At 54.0% G+C, this 16944-nt stretch overlaps 2 protein-coding genes across 2 annotated transcripts; one reads left to right on the top strand and one right to left on the bottom strand.

The window, feature by feature from the left end:
• Nucleotides 1-4224: 4224 nt before the first annotated feature.
• Nucleotides 4225-5531, top strand: LOC119111412 (cuticle protein-like). Its single transcript, XM_037235224.1, has 2 exons — nucleotides 4225-4236; nucleotides 4665-5531. The coding sequence occupies exons 1-2, from the start codon at nucleotides 4225-4227 to the stop codon at nucleotides 5529-5531; spliced, it is 879 nt and encodes a 292-aa protein (XP_037091119.1).
• Nucleotides 5532-5593: 62 nt separating this feature from the next.
• Nucleotides 5594-15232, bottom strand: LOC119113110 (TGF-beta-activated kinase 1 and MAP3K7-binding protein 1). The gene is made up of 8 exons (XM_037237444.1): nucleotides 15147-15232; nucleotides 12752-12889; nucleotides 11971-12144; nucleotides 10920-11077; nucleotides 10253-10441; nucleotides 9592-9685; nucleotides 8622-8875; nucleotides 5594-7349 (listed from the first exon to the last, which is right to left on the bottom strand). Exons 2-8 carry the CDS (start codon nucleotides 12855-12857, stop codon nucleotides 6951-6953), a joined length of 1374 nt encoding a protein of 457 aa, XP_037093339.1. The 5' UTR covers nucleotides 12858-12889; nucleotides 15147-15232; the 3' UTR covers nucleotides 5594-6950.
• Between the last annotated feature and the right edge of the window lie 1712 nt (nucleotides 15233-16944).

The following is a 16944-nucleotide window of genomic DNA, read 5'->3' as shown; positions in this document are numbered from 1 at the left end:
ATCAATCTTGCTGCAAGAATTGTTCCAGGCAAGCGCGTTCGAGAACACGTCATCCTTGATGTTCCATGATGTGTATGCATATACACATAAACATGCATCGTATCATTCACCAAGCACACAACCCGCGCGCGTTGAACGCGTGGACACCTGCAGATTAGGGATCTCTTCTCAGCTGAAAAGGGCCTCTCCTAGCGGAACCATCATGCAGACCAGCACAACCAGGGCCCCTCGCCTGGAGACTGCAGACACACACGCCGCCGTGCAGGACACCTGCCGCCTGGCGTTCCCTGCCTTCACCCGCGCGACGCTGCGCGGCCAGGCAGATATTTCAACCGCAGACAGCGTTTCAAAAAACGACAGCGTCACACTGACCGTACACTGGCCCGCTAAACCACGAGCCGAAGACTCACTCAGCTGCGCTCAGCTTTACAACACTGCGGCGCAGTGCTAGATTCTGATGGTGAAGCCGGAAGTAGTGCTGGATTCTGGTGGTGGAACTGGAAGTAGTGCTAGGTTCTGGTCGTGGAACTGGAAGTAGCACTAGATTCTGATGGTGAACCTGGAAGTAGTGCTAGATTCTGGTCGTGGAACTGGGAGTAGCGCTAGATTCTGGTCGTGGAACTGGAAGTAGCGCTAGATTCTGGTGGTGGAACTGGAAGTAGTGCTAGATTCTGGTGGTGGAACTGGAAATAGCGATAGATTTTGGTGGCGGAACTGGAAGTAGCGCTAGATTATGGCGGTGGAACCGGAAGTAGCGCTAGATTCTGGTGGTGGAACTGGAAGTAGCACTAGACTCTGGTGGTGGAACTGGAAGTAGTGCTAGATTCTGGTGGTGGAACGGGAAGAGTAAAAGTAGGATCACTATTTTTCGTGTTGCTGTAACTGTTGATTTGTTCCGAGGACGGCCTCACAGTTGTAAAAAGATACGCCCAGTCTCATCTTTGAACGGTACGAATTAATTTTGCAAGATTTTTGGAACCCCTATTTTACGATGGTCGTTCTCGCGCGCACGGTGGTCGCCGCCTGGCTTTACTCGCAGTGGCCAACTCCGTTCGGTTTTATTGAAACTGCAACCCAGATCATCGCTATCCCTGTTCTCGAGATTGCGGGTGCGTAGGCTCAAATATTTTGATGTAATTTTTTTTATTAGTCGATTCTGCAAAAGAGTAAACGGTCTCAGACAAACCTGGATTGGCCTTGTTTGTTTTTTTAAACTCATTTTACCCATTCTATCTGACACCAATGATACCCCGCATTTGCTTTCGGAAATGGGGCCCCCTGAGCAGAACCCTAGGGGGTACATTATCGTTCCCCGTCAAGGACCATTCTGTCCCACCGCGGGCTGTGTTCCGGCTGCCATTCTGGTGACACGGGGCGGGATCCCCTGGTCGATCCGGAGGCCCTTAGAGGGATACACATCACATTGGTCCTCACCTTGACGGGGAGACCTCCTGACCCGCATAATTGACCCCGATTCGACGCAGGCACCCTCATTGACGTAACAACATCCCTGATCGCCGTAGATGGTCCAATAATTGGCACATATATTCCAGTTCGGCTTAACGGGCCCGTGTTGGAATTGGGTTGGAAAGCCCACCGTTTGGTGCTGGGGGCCATGACGGGCACAGAACCCTTCCACTGCTTAAACGTGAACAATCGTTATAAGTTATCACGTTGGCTTTCGTTGTCAGAGGGCCTCGGCCAGCGCAAGAGGCCCTCTGTCATTCGGGGTCTCATCCCCGTCCCTGTTGAGCAAATCTTCTCCTGACCGACTCGAGGCCATCTGTTGACACAGATAATTATCCGTCGACGCAGATGGCCCAGAGGCCCTGTTAGACACTATGAGTCCCTGAGCGATACAGGAGCCCACATTGTTGCAGAGGCCCGACCAATGCAAATCGCGGGCCCGGCCGTGCCCCTTCTTGGGTAGTGGGCCCGAGCTCAGACCGACACGGAGGCGACTTCGGTGTAGGTGATCTATGGTCAACTAGGACGCCCGTATTGTCTCAGGGGTCCTCATACTGTTCAAGAGGATCTCTGATTGATATTTCAGGGTATGACCCAAAGAACTGCGATTCTGGATGTGACCTGCAGCCGGTCCTTTCGGCCCTTGCGTCCTCCAACTAGACTTTTGACAGTCGACTCTGTTGGGCCACCCAGACCACTCTTCGGGCCTCATCGAATGCTACCCTTGGTCGCCTCGGGGCCCAATGCGAGCACAGGACCCTACGCTAAGCACTATGGGCCCCTGATAGATGCAGATACAAGGCCCCGACCAGTGTAACTCACTGGCCCGGCTTTGTGGCTGATTGGGAAGTGGGCCCCCCGGCCCATACCGACAAGGAGCCGGCTGCGCGGTACTGGTGGTCCCTGACCAACACAGAGGCCCATATAGATTCAGGGGTCCCCGATCGGCGCAAGGGGTCCTTTAACTGTCATTTGGGGGTCCGTCCCCGTAGGTCGGGTCCCCTGAATAAGCCTCTGACCAGCCCTCTCCGCCCTTAGACCCTCCAATCGGGTCCTTGATTTTCTGAACCGGTGGGTTCTCCAGGCTCTTCGGATCTTTTCGAACAATGCATCTGGCCAACTCGGGGCCCCTTGCAAGCACAGGGCTCCCGTTAGGCACTGTGGGGGCCTGACAGACGCCGGGGCCCCGACCAATGTAAATCGCTAACTCCAGCTTTGCCTAGTTTGGGAAATGGCCATCAGGCCCATGCCACCAGGGAGCCGACTGTACGTTACTGGTGGTGTTCGTCTGACATATAGGTCTTTCTTGACATTCGACCCAGGGGGCCCCAGATTGGCGCGTAGGGCTCTCTACCTGTCATTGGAGCGCCCGGCCCTGCGTGCGGGGGGCCATGAGTACGACCTCCTGCCGGCCTTTCGGGCTCTCAAATCGGACCCTTAATCATAGGTTTCGAGGGATCCGAAGGGTCCCTCAAAACTTAAGGGGAGGGGTCCGTACATCCTGTGCCCCCCCCCCCCCCCCTCCTCTGCCTGCGCTACTGGCAGGATCACGGAACTTGATTTCGCTCGGTAACGTTTGATGATTGTGGTTGATCTGTAACGTGATTACGTTCTTCCTCTCTAAGTTCTTGCAGCGCGGTATTCACATGCATAAAAATGTTGCTTTAAGCCGGGCATCAAATGTCCCGTGAAACTAAAGCGTCCCCAAACCGCCACTCATCACCAAGGCGCACACGGGAGAAAGGGCGTCGACGGTTCTCTTGCCGCCGAAAGAGATGAGTTGGGGGGGGGGGGGGGGAGAAGACACGCCCCGTGGCGCGGGGGACGGGGTGTACTCTCAACTGTCTCCACATGAGAGAATTACAGGGGGCCACCATACATCACACACCCTTTTCCTTATGTTTTTGCGCCACGAGAGTACGCGTCGTGGTAAGGTTCATTGGGATTGGGGACCATATAGCACACCGTTCCTGACGGCTCTGAGTAGGAGGGGGCGCATGCCCCCCCCCCCCCCCCCCCAGCTACGTTTCAACTACCGACAGGTACCAGTCAAATCAGAGATATCCCATATCACATTCACAAGCGACGAGTCCCATGTGATGTGTTCAGAAGTCATTACCGGCTAAACGGAGCATCGGCAGGATCACCACGGGGTCAAAGGACGCCACGCGCAAGCATGGTACCACTTTCACCGGTTGATCAGCGGTAATGACCTTATGTATCCTCACGAGCTTACGCGCCTGACTGGATCGTCACACTGTCACTGGTGTCAGCAGCGAGGTGGAGACATCGATAACCGCTGGCGGCAAGGCCGTCTCGAAACTCAAGTGTCAGGGTGCACCCCATGTCCTCGCCGCATCTCGCCGCGGCGTCATCTGGGTCGCTGCCAACAGCTGTCGGATGCTGCGCTGCTAAATAGCGGTAGCACGAATCCAGCTCGGCAATTAGCGGTCTCGCAGGCCGCCGTTACGTCACATCAGCACGATTCATCAGCCTCCGCGGCACATTGATCGCAATGCGGCCTCGCAGGCTGCAGCATTGTCTGAATATTGCATCTCACTGGGATCAGAAGCGCAGCAGAAGACGAGATAATCACCCCAAATCAGAGCAAATAGTGGCGCCGGGCGGCGTCCGACCCAGCCGTCCAGCGGCTTGCTCTTGACATCAGCGCTGGCAGGTCGCCTCCGGGCGGCCCATATAAACCAAGGCGTTGAAGGCATCGATATCAGTGCACCCGCAGCTTCTCAGTGACCAACGATGTACACCCAGGTGAGACGCTCGGCACTGTGGCACCGTGTCAGCGGGGACGTTCGCGTTCGCTTGCATCTCGCCTCACCTTTAGACTTCCCTCTGGAGTGGTTACTTGCTTCGAAATCGTACAGTAGACTTGTCAAAAGGGTTCAGTTGGGAACTTCCAACTGTGAAATTATTTTGCATTATCCTTCGGTTTCATTGGTGTGCGCCATTCCTGTCTGGCTACCACCGCCATGGGCAGCGGCACGTGTTTCGTTTGAGCATTAGGGTGTCGGCTGGGCGCACCGCCAATTGTTATCAAAGGAAACGGCAAGACGAGCCAGCCATAGACCATAATTCATGTACGCATCTCGAGAAGCACGCCGTAACCAGAATGCGAGAAACCAAGCTAGTGCGGATCTGTTATTCCGTTTTGCGTCTGACGCTGTCGCCTCGGTCTGCAGGCAGCTGTCGCGTTCGTGGCGCTCTGCGCCGTCGGCGTTCTGGCCGCCCCACCCGGCCGGTACCCGTCCACCGCGGCACCGGCGCTGGCCCGGTACCAGTTCCAGTACGTCGTCTCGGACGAGTACGCCGGTCTTGAGCACAGCCGCGCAGAGAGCCGGGACGGTGACCAGACCACAGGCTCGTACCGCGTGCTGCTGCCCGACGGCCGTGTGCAGCACGTGCAGTACATCGTGGACGGCGACCAGGGGTACGCGGTCGAGGTGAGCTACGAGGGCGAGGCTCGGCCGTACCAGCCGGTGCCGCGGTACCCACCCCGGTACCGGGCGCGCACCTACACCCTGGGCGCCACGACCGAGGCGCCCCTGCCGGCCACCCCCGAAACTCCGGCCATCGAGACTGTGCAGGACAGCGTGGAGCCTCAGGCGGAGGAGACTGCCGAGCAGACGGAGACGGCTTCATATGAGGCGGAGACGGCTGCCGAGCAGACGGAGACGGCTTCACATGAACCGGAGACGGCGCCCGAGCAGGCGGAGACGGTGGTCGAGCAGACGGAGATTGCAGCATACGAGCCGGAGACGGCGGCCGAGCAGGAGGAGACGGCAGCATATGAACCAGAGACGGCAGCCGAGCAGACGGAGACGGTGGCGTACGAGCCGGAGACGGCGGCCGAGCAGGCGGAGACGGCAGCATATGAACCAGAGACGGCGGCCGAGCAGACGGAGATTGCAGCATACGAGCCGGAGACAGAGGCCGAGCAGCCGGAGACGGCGGTCGAGCAGGCGGAGGCGGAGCTGGCGCAGACGGACGCGGAGGACGCAGCTCCCGGTGTCACCCCGTCCGCTGTCTATCGTCAGGATATTGCATAGTGCAAGTCGCGGCCAGGAGCAGGAGAGGCCAGCGGCCGAGCTTACCAACAAGTGTCGTGCGAACCATGTATTACAGTGTAGCGGCACTCCTGTTCACGCGACGAAAATACAGCGCCATCTGTGCGATCCGGCTTGTAAAAGCGGCTACCAAAAGCGCCTACCGAGACCATCTCATCGCCATTATGAGGAACCATAAGCAACAATGAAACACACAGAGTGAACACGACCAAGACAACAGTGGTACACATTAGCCTGCCATACACGGGTCACATAATTTTAACACAGAGCGTAGCCCGGGGTAGTAAAAGGATCACATGGAAATCGCAAAAACGTCACAAATTAGGATAAACTGGGCGAAGCAGACCAACATACCAATGAAGACAAAACGTGCGAATAAGCTGAGCACGAAACAAAATGTTTTCAATGAAAATGATTTTAAATATCAAGACTGAACTACATTTCACGAGATACGTGCATAGCAATGATAAAAGTTTGGCTTGGATGCATGGATTCAAAGAATCAGATGAAAACTTAAAATTTCGATCAGAACAGAAGTTGACAATTCGAAGGCCAGTGCATGCAACCACGATAATAAACGAAATGCCATAGAACATTGTAATCAGAGCAAAATGACCTATTAAAATGTATCAGACATCTGCTTCCTCCAATTAGAGCTGGTCATGGACGTACGTGCGGAGCAGCAGACAGTCCAAAAATGTCCAGAGTCAAAAACGAACATACCCATAACGTACAAAGTCAAATTCGAGCATACCAGCTGTGCCTCTACGCAGACTACCTTTCATTTCATAGCCTCGTCATTAAGCACACAAAACACGTAAATCACCATTAGGAAAGCTTTACTGAACTGAAAAGCCTAACACGGCTTTAAAGTCCTGTCTCAGAATAGACAGCAGCCGACGCGTTCCGCTCCATCCGTCCTGCGGCTGCTGGCAGGCCAGTGTCTGCGCTGCTCCGTCTTCCCCTGCCCACCCCTCATGGCGCCCAAAGACAAACACATTCCCAGCGGCCAAAGCCTACAGTCCCGCGGTGCAGCAACTCCAGCGCTGCACCTCACCGCTGGCTGGATAAAGGCCAGCCGCTCGGAGCGTCGCCCCCGGCCACAGGGCCGCCATGTGACTCGGAGGGCGGGGCTACAGCCGGGGGAAACACGACGGCGGCCTTCGCGCGGCATCAGCGGGCGACCGACGACATTAGAAACAGCTTACCGCTATCACAGAGGAGGCGCGTGCGATGACCCAGCAATGACCCAGCAGTAACTCGCTGCCACAAACGGTCCAATGGCCACCGGAGCGATCAGAGCCAGTCTCTCAGACACCACCGCGCAGCACCGGAGGAGGCCGACGCACCAGCGTTCAGCAACAGCTTCGCGGGCAGCGCCGACGGACGCGGGAGCGCGCGCTACATGTTCAGCAGGCGCTTCCACCACGTTTCGTCGGTGAACTCGCCACGCTCCTTCGCCTTCTGCAGGTTCTCGCGGTACCCGTCGAACGAGATGTAGGGCTTGATGCGCTGGTCGGCGTCCAGGGACAGAGAGTAGGGGTTGGTGTTCTGTTCGGACGAGTTGGTGCTGCTGCTGGTGGTGCTGGGGTGGCCCGTGGTGACGAACGTGTTAGAGGTGACGGTGCTGGCGCCGCCGGACGACCGCAGCGGGTAGCTGAAGTTGCGCACCAGCAGCGTCATGTCCTCGCAGCGCTGGCACCGCTTGTTGCCGGAGTTGATGAAGCAGTCCTGGTGGTCGCGCGCCACGCGGTTCACGACCGTCTGCGCCACGCCCGCCAGCGTGGTCGACTTGGCGAACTGCAACAGCGCAGGCCGGCTCTCGGTGGCGGACCGGTACGAGCCTCGCAGCGGCGTGCGTGCCGTCACGCTCGCCGTCAATGCCCGATGAGGCCCACAGATGGCAACGGGCCGCACTCAGTCCACAACCGCCCGCAACCCACACGGCACAGGTTTTCCGTTGTAGCACGCAAGGAAGCCTTATTCTAAGGTCCCTAAAAGCAATGAATTAATCGCGACACACGTTTGGATTTACGAATGCAATGTTGTCCTTTGGGTTTGATTCGTAGTACAGCCCCAACAGTAGTGGGATTTTGCACAGGACGCACCTCGTACTTGGGCCACATTCACAGTTACACTACAATAAACTGACGTCAAGGTGAGAAGACCATCGTCAGCACCCACCACCACGTCAATCCTGATCGCTCAGTTGGTTAGCACGCCCGCCTTTGGATCTACCTAGCCTTGGCGGGGTGGGTTCGAGTCGGTTTAGGCACCCGCTATTTACCCCCGCACCTCCCCCTGACAGACGTGGCCAGCGGCCCGTGGCAGCGGCCACGCTAAAGGTCAGGTGACGTCAGAGAGCAGGGCGGACCGTGCTAAGCGTGGCAGTATGTTAAAGTTTCGCCGCCCAATTCTGCCGTTGGCCTGCAGTTAAACGATCGGATAGCACGGGACAGGGCTTGTACATCAAACACTGCTTAGCCTGAACTCTGATCGCAGACATCCAAAAATTTTAAAGGACTGGATTAGATTTTCAAAAATGGCATCAGCTGACCCCTCCCAAACTGAATCAGGTCTCCTACCTTAAGCATGAGTCACCGTGCAGGAGCGTAGTTTCCCAAAATGAGTTACACGGGACAGTGGGCGGCTGAACCGGGAAAAATGAAACTTATCCCAAAAATACGCGGACAATCTGTTTTTCCCTGGCATCGTCCCGTTTTAAGCAAATTTGAGGAATTTGAGCTAAGGTCGGGTGGGCTGAAGCCCCCTCCCCAACTGAAATGAAACTGCACTTCTGCCCCGGTGTCTGCTCTGTAGGGCCCGGTAGGACACGTCAGTCGGGATTCGCTTCTGGCAATAGGGAGATCAGCTCTAGACGTCCTGCGCGAACTTGGCGTGTTCATAGCAAACGAAGATCTGCTCATTACCAACGTAGGCAACTACACACATCCTGTGAGCACGACTCACCATTTCCCTTATCTCACTGCAGATAACAGCGGGGTACTAATCTGACGGCCGTGGCCGCGTGCCAGTACCCGACAGCGCTGTAGCGTCACCCCGGCGACTAACCTCCTCCACTACCAGCTGGGCCACCTCCTTGTTGACCTGCGGCTCGTCGCGCACCTCCTCCAGGGCGCGGTAGAGGCCGCGCGAGAGCAGCAGCAGGAAGCGGCACGACTCGTCCAGCTGCACGCTGACGAAGTCGGGCTCGGCCAGCGCCGGCTCGGCGCAGCAGGCGCGCAGGCGCTCGTCCTCGCGGTAGCCGCCCTTCACCCGGTAGTTGCCCAGGCAGCGCGTCACCTCCTGGCCGGCCAGCGTCTCGCCTGGGGGCAAGGCACGCGCCGCTCAGTGGGACCGTGTCACGAGCCGCTCAGTGGGACCGTGTCGCGAGCCGCTCAGAGGGACCGTGTCACGAGCCGCTCAGTGGGACCGTGTAACGAGCCGCTCAAAAGGACCTTGTCATGAGCCGCTCAGAGGGACCGTGTCAAGAGTCCCTCAGAGGGACCGTGTCATGAGACGCTCAGAGGGACCTTATCATGCGCCGCTCAGAGGGACTGTGTCATGAGACGCTCAGGGGGACCGTATCACAAGCCGCTCAGAGGAACCGTGTAACGAGCCTCTCAGAGGGACCGTGTCACGAGCCGCTCAGAGGGACCGTGTCACGCGCCGCTCAGAGGGGCCGTGTCACGCGCCGGGGGCGTGCCAACCAGCAATCGAGGTTGACGAATCACGCGGCTCGTCACCAGGTCCTCCGTCTCACCTGGGTAGGCCGAGGTGCAGCCTCGGTGCTCCAGCAAGGGCCAGCGGGATTTCAACGACGGTAGTAATACACTTCCGGCAACAAAGTCACCACTACAACTGGCGTCCGCAGTTTGGGCGCGCCGTAAAGCACGCATTGCGCTTGTTCACACGGGATTCGTTCTCCCAAACCATGCACAGCGAAAAGCCATGCGCGGGCTTCGCCTCCAGAGGCGAGTGACATGGTTAACAAGAACGCTATATGGCCAGCGTGTGTACGGGCCGGCGAGGCTTGACGCACCTTGTCTGAGCGGCGTCACGTCCATGCCGAGCTGCTGCAGACGCAACAGCTCGTCCTCGTTGGTCAGCGTATGGTCAGTGGTCAGCTGCAGTACCTGTCAGACGCACCAGGGACAGAGCGGGCGGACGTCATTCACCTCATCTATGTCATGTCCGAGTCACCAGATCCACTAGCACAGCATAATGCACCAGGTGATGAATCACGTGAAAATAACTGAGCGTGACGCCTATATACACAAAAGGGCATACTGCTGGCTCACCACTCTCGCGCCCAGACGGAGATCACCCCAATCATACTGGATGGCCAGTTTCTAGCGCGCCCGGGTAAGGTCACGACCCCGCATAATGACCGCACCAATGGCCCTATTGGATTGCAGTTCAATTTCACAAAGCGAACATGGCTTGCATCCAGTTCAATGAAACATAACTACGAGCACACGCCATTTTGGATCGCGCAGCGCGAACACTCGTGTTCGAAAGGCTGCGTCTCACCGGGACTTCTGATCTACGAAGAACTTACCAGTCGGAACACAACGCAACCGTTACCTTTTCCGGACCGATGACTTGAAAGCATGGCACAATCACAAAGCTCGTGGTTTCATACCTCCGTCTCGGGCGAGACCGCACCGTGCCCGGGGTCATCCGCCAGCCGCGCCGCCCACCTTCAGAATGCCGTTCTCGTCCGTCTTACAGAGCAGAGCGCGCGAGTCCCCCACGTTGGACACGTACAGCCGGTTCTGGTGGACCACCACCACGACGGCCGTGGTGCCGCCGCTGATCCGAGAGTTGAGCTGGGTCAGCTTCTGCATCGCCGCCGGATGATCCCGGTTCGCCTCGAACTCGGTCAGGCCCTGCGCGCGCCGGCCGCCTCTTAAGCACGACACGGGCGGCTTGGCGGGGACCAAGGCCCGATCACACAAGCCACTAACACGGCGCAAGGAGAGCACCCATCGGCAGCGTGTCGCCAGACGACGGCTGCGCTCAAATCGGCATCACCGGCAACAGGGTGCACGTCGCTGGTAAATGTCACGCCGGTGTCCTGCAGCCTTCACCAGCGCTAGGATAAAGGTTCAGAGTGGCCGCGTACTCGGAGCTCGCTGCTCGCCATCTGTCCGCTCGTGTTCTCATCCGGGACCGCCATTGACGTGAGAGACGAGACGTCTTGATCGGCTATATGGCCCGTATCCAGTCCGTTCGAAACCGGTCAGCCAAACAGACCGAGGAGCGTCGGCCTGGCCAGAACGCCAGGCCGACCCCGGCAGGCGCTGCGCCAGCTGCCGCCCCCGCCCCCCTCCCCTCCGACACCGCTCCAGCGTCGGCGTCACTGACCGCCGGTATCTCGGAGAGCAGCATGGCGCGCTGGGCCAGCGCCTCGTCGATCATCTCGAAGAAGCCCTTCTCGACGGCCAGGAACGCCTGCTGCAGCGCCACGCACACGCTCTCGTCCGAGCTGCCGCGCCGGGTCAGCTGGCCGAAGCTCAGCTCCGCTGCCGGCGCCGGCCGCGCGGGTCAGGGCGCCGGCCGGCCTGCCCGCGGACTCACCGCCACCGCAAGCACGACGCACAGAGGCCGGCAAGTTGTCGAGGATTATAGCGTGTCGAGGTGTGTGATCAAGTGAACACATTTTAAGCAGCATTAGTGTTACCATAGTTTTGACGAGCTTCCCAGCCATACTTTCTTAACGAATTCCATTCTGCGGTTTTGGGAGATTATTGCAAACGCCACACCCAATTTATGATCAAGACATTCACGTATGCACCCGGAGAGGGAGAGGGGGGGGGGGGGAGGGGCACCGTAGATTTACGACGCAATCAGCTGCTGAGGCTGTATAGCGTCCCCTCTTCTCACCCTAGCAGGAAAGGCGGGCACAGCAGGCAATCGAACCCCGCACCTCTGGCTTCCCAGACGCGTAGTGGTTAACGCAGACACGTTAACCACCGCACTAGCAGCAGCCTGGGGGGGGGGGGAGGAGCAGCCCAAATAATTTAATGTTTGAGCATTAGGTCCATGGCCGTGCATGGCATGAATGGCCTAAAAAGTCTACAATAATTGTTGCAACTAGCAATCCCTTTTAGAAGTGCCACACCAGGTTACAACAGGGCAGGGCACAGCAGGGCAGAGCAGGGCAAGGCAGGGCAGAGCAGGGCAGGGCAGGGCAGGGCAGGGCAGGGCAGGGCAGGGCAGGGCAGGGCAGGGCAGGGCAGTGCAGGGCAGGGCAGGGCAGGGCAGGGCAGGGCAGGGCAGGGCATGGCGGAGCACAGCAGAGCAGGGTGGAGCAAGGCAGGGCAGGGCAGGGCAGGGCAGGGCAGGGCAGAGCAGAGCAGAGCAGGGCAGAGCAGGGCAGAGCAGGGCAGAGCTGGTCAGCTGATGTCTTCCTCACCTGGCATTCGCTGCTGGGCGAAGTGGGCAGCGCGCGACCCATCATGGCCGTCGAACACGCCGTACAGGCAGAGGTCGGTGTCCAGCTCAAAGTGGAAGCTGTAGTCCTCCTGTGTGTGCTCCTGGGTCCGGTAACCGTCACGCCGGTACGCCTTGTTCGTTTCGTAACCAACGCCTGGAGAGCAAGCACTGATGCATTCATGGCTACAGAAGATGTGGGTGCTGATGCTAAGTGACCACATTATACTCACATACTTATAAAGCCTAGGTTGCTGGCAACCCTGTGTTTGCCCTCAACTTAAACTAATGCAAATATTTGAAGCTGGTCGAAAAAAGAAGTCATATGCATAGTGCATAGCATCACACATTATTTGCCTCCTCCAGCAGGCACAGGGAACATAACACAGTCGTTAGGTGTGGTAGAATGTAGCTGCTTGTGGCCAGCAAATGAACACCCTATCCCAAAAGCGTGATCATGTAAGGTTTGTAAGTGTGAAAATATCCCAAGAAGTGCATGAACAAACGATTGATCAAAGTCAGCCGTTTCATGCATTATTACCATACCAATGTCATGGTTCTTCTATGTTTCCAATGGTCCTTACAAATTGGTTCATGATGACTGATCCGACAAGCAGGATCCCACACACAGCTACCCAGCACCAGCCATCATCCCATAGAATGCACATAGCACAGCTAGCCCTCAGACTTCAACACGACAGCTCGGCCTGGGCTTGGCTGCCCTCAACAGGATGTCACCGGCGGAAGTGGCAGGTCGGTCGTACCAGAGTTGTTGCAGACGGGCAGGTCGTCCGTCCAGCTGCTCTGCTGCTGTGGCAGGCTCTGCAGCGGCAGGTGGGGCCCGCTGGACGCCGTTGGAGTCGACGACATCCTGTCTTACTCTTGGGGCAGCCAACTCAAAGCTGCAAAAGCACAATGTGCACACAACTTCAGTCTGCTTTATGCTGCATCTCATTCGACTGGAAGTGGCACTAATTGTAGTATCTAGTGTCTGATGGGAATCACAGAGACTTGAAACTGGTCTGCCCAAATAAATCAATGTTCAAGAATCGAACATGGCATGCAATGGAGCAGCATGTGTGAATCACGGGATCATACAACATACAGGTTTATATTTGTTTTCATTCATGCTATGTATATTACATTTCTCTTCAGCTTAGGCTAATGTAAAATAAAAATTCTTTCAAAAACTGTTGAGAGGATGCTAAGTGGCATTTATTCTAACAACAACTGTCAGAAATGTCAATAAAGAAGCACATCAAACCCATTTTATTAAAGCCCATGTATGTGCCCATGGTCCTATTCATTCTGGTATTCATGTCATAAAGTTCCTAACCAAATCAAGCCCATGCAAACCCAACTTGTGCAGGACTACAGATGTTGTCAGGGTGCAGACAGTACATGCCAGGTTGTGAGCATCTAATATGGAGTGGTCACACATAGAGCCATCTTGTTGTCCCATTTGTGCCCTTAATATAGTGAGAGCAGGAAAACCCACACTGAGGATGAGGGGGGGGGGGGGAGCTGGTGGACTATTTTTGGGTGTGTTTCTTCCTAGCTGATATCTATAGGGTCAATGCTAAACTTTGCCCATTGCCCTGTCTACATAGGTTTCTTTGAAACCCATAGAAAATACAAACTCCATTTTCACCAGAATCCAATAGCTCTACCAAAAGTCTGAAGGTGGAGATTAAGGGAATATCACTGTTTTTAGGCACTTCTTTTCATGCAATGCCACAAGTATAAGGTCAATGTCCAAAGAAGTTGAGATGGATATATTGACATCCCTATGGTGGAACACATGCTGAGGTCCGCTCCAGCAGAATCAATTCTACAGCCACCAAGCCATGGTCCACTCACCCAGAATCAATTCTATAGTCACTGAGCCATGGTCCACTCAGCCAGAATCAATTCTGCAGCCACCAAGCCATGACCCACTTAGCCAGAATCAATTCTACAGTCACCAAGCCATGGTTCACTCAGCCAGAATCAATTCTATAGTCACCAAGCCATGACTCCTTGAACCTAAACTTAAGTTTAATCAAAGTTGTGCTATGCTAGTTGGAGTCAGAGAAATATGTGACACCTGCAGTGAGTCATTATCAGGATCCATTGATGTAGAGTTTAATATAAGTCTATCCAACATGTTCATGATAATTGATTGCTTTGAGAGCACTGACCACAAGTAATTTTGTACCCATGGCCCTGCTTATAGCTAAAGCTCACAACATGGAGAATTCCTTTTGGTTTAGTACTTGGAAACCAGACATTTCTCACACCATGCCTAAGATTTCCACTACCACTTACCATTTCCATTATAAATATATCATGATGGTTGCCTGACATATATATCAACATTCTGGACATGAAAGATATGTTTTATATATATATATATATATATATATATATATATATATATATATATATATATATATATATATATATATATATATATAGCATTCTATTGAGTAGTTTTGAACAGCTCAGCCAAAACATGAGGTAACAAGCAAATTCTCATCTCTTCACAAGTGCAAAAGACATGCTCATATAATACCAATCCTATGTAGATGTAACAAACATCTCAAGATACTCAATAGGTGGATAACAGGCATTACTTTAACTGCTTAGATTTGTGGAAGTGGTGGGCATTTCACAAATAAATGAATCCAATTGCAATCAGGTTGGCTTTTGTGAAAGAAGTTTGCACTTCCAAGAATAAATTTGACTCCAATAGAATGTTCTACATCAGGATGAATTGCAATATGTGAAGCCTTCACTTCTTATCCATAGATATCAAAGTGAATGCAAAAACCAAGTTTGCATTTAACTTGGCATATTGTGTGCACTATGCAGGCACTGGCAATGAGCTGTGACAAAATGAGTTCAGTGCTCCAGTTTGCACACCAAACTCAGTGCTCACAATATATATGTTGAGCAATTTGCTGCACATAGGCATAAGGTGTTGGACTATGATTGGCAGTTGGCAGTGGCAGAGTTGAAATAAATTCATCTTCGGCCATCCTTCATGGTCCAGACACCCCATGGTACTGCACACAACCTTGCAAAGCCATGTGGACTAGCAGACATACATCACGCTGTTGGGCTTCACCTGTCACCTTAAGAGTAAAAAAAAAATATTCACACTCTATCGCATAATACCTGCGTCTTCGCTTCGAACTGGCTAATCCCAAGAGCTAAGCTCATATCCCTATCCGCTCTTAACCTAAGCCGCGAATGTAGCGCCCGCGTCAGAATGCGTCACTTCGAGGCCGTCAAGTAGGCAAAGGTGTATATTTGTTTCCAAATAGCCAAAGACTTTTTTCCTAGAGAATTCTATGGATATTTGGTGGCATCTCGGGATTCCAGAAATCTCCCTCAATTTGTTGAGCCTCCACGAACAGGACGAGCTTCGGTATTTGATCTCGGTTTTGGTGGTAACTTTAAGATCGTGATGAGTGGACCGGTTGTCGGGTTGTTCAGGTATCCTGCCCCGTCTGCCTTAATCCAGCTCTAGAAACTGATCTCTATGCACCACGTTGAAAATAATATTGATATGCCGCGAACTTGGTGACTGCCCTGTACCGCATGGCAGCCGACGGAGAGATGGGAGGGAATGCGTTTCCCCTGAGCAAATGGCAAGGTACCTGCTTAGCAGGCGCGCATCCAGAGCCTTGGCAAAGAGGCACTATCATAGTTGAGAAGCTGCCCCTTGATAGTGAAAGACCCCCTAAACAAAATTGTCGGATACGACCCATTGGTGAATGAAGGTATGTTTTACTTTTTTGTTTTTGTTTTTCATTTTTTCTCCTCAAGCTGTAATAGAAGCCAGTGGCGACCGCCAGATAAATTTTGCCTGAACCTCATAGCCAATCAAGTGAAGAAATCATGCGTGAAACGACGGCATGAAATAAATCGCTAGCGCTCTCCATTTTCCAATAGTTCAGTGGACTCTTTCTGAACCGAAAGACTCATAAGCTTTGTTAGAATTTTTATGTGGGTTGTATAGAGATATTAGGGACTCTGCGAATGCAGACTGTAGGTCGAAATGTGTCAGCAATTTGTATTGATATGGCCAGGCCATGTTTGTCGGGAAATGCTCAACATTCAGCCATAATCGATCAGTGGTACAAATTATGCAACGTAGTTTTAAACATGCGCGCTCACAAGTTCTTACAGCCAAAAATATCAACGCCAGCGTTTTAGTCCCAATAGGCCGCACAGTACAATGATGAGGCATCTGAAAGGAGTACCCTTGGACGCGTGAGTACATCAAATCTTACGTTTAGAAGGAAGTCCAGGTGTAAATTTCACCGGCGCGATTTTTAGACTGATGAGAAGAACGAACGGGTCTTCACAGCACCGCGAAGGGCTGCTGGAATCTGGTGGTGCAACTGGAAGAGTAAAGGTGGATTTTTTTTTTTCGTGCGGCTGCTGTAACTGTTAAACTGCCCAGAGGACGTCTTCAAAGTTGAAAAAGATCCACCGGTCTCATCCTTGAAGGGTGTGAGTTACGTTTGAAAGAGATAGGGGATCATTATTTCAGGACGGTCATTCTTGCGCTTCCGGCGCCCGCCGTCTTGTGTTACTTGCAGTGGACAACGCGCTTTGGTTTCATGGAAACTGCAACCCATAGCACTCCTGTCCTTGCTCCCGATATCTCGAACGCGCAGGGTAAAACCTTTCTATGTAATTTTTCACTCATTAATTCTGCAAAGGATTCAACGTTCGCAGACAAACCTTGGATGGCATTGTTTGTTTTAAAACTCATTTCGATCCACCCTTTCAGCACTAATGAGACCCCATATCTCTTTCCGGGCAAGATCCCCTTGAGAAGAACACCAGGGAGCACATATTGTTCCCGGTCAAGGGCTGAAGGGCCATTCCATTCCAACGCGGTGTGTCTTCCGACTGTCATTTGGGTGACATGGGGTGGAATCTCCTTGTCGATCCAGAGGAC

The sequence above is a fragment of the Pollicipes pollicipes genome, unplaced genomic scaffold, assembly GCF_011947565.3.
Source record: "Pollicipes pollicipes isolate AB1234 unplaced genomic scaffold, Ppol_2.1 Scaffold_7261;HRSCAF=8764_pilon_pilon_pilon, whole genome shotgun sequence".
NCBI classification, from domain to species: domain Eukaryota; kingdom Metazoa; phylum Arthropoda; class Thecostraca; order Pollicipedomorpha; family Pollicipedidae; genus Pollicipes; species Pollicipes pollicipes.
This window is presented reverse-complemented; position numbering and strand designations above follow the sequence as displayed.

Excerpts from the sequence above, each read along its gene's own strand:
- LOC119113110 (XM_037237444.1), bottom strand. The coding sequence starts at position 12,857 with ATGTCGTCGACTCCAACGGCGTCCAGCGGGCCCCACCTGCCGCTGCAG. Across the intron at positions 11,078-11,970 it reads CGCCCAGCAGCGAATGCCAG|CGGAGCTGAGCTTCGGCCAG; the intron begins GTGAGGAAGACA and ends CGGCGCCGGCAG. Across the intron at positions 7,350-8,621 it reads CCCAGCTGGTAGTGGAGGAG|TTCGCCAAGTCGACCACGCT; the intron begins GTTAGTCGCCGG and ends GCGCTGTTGCAG.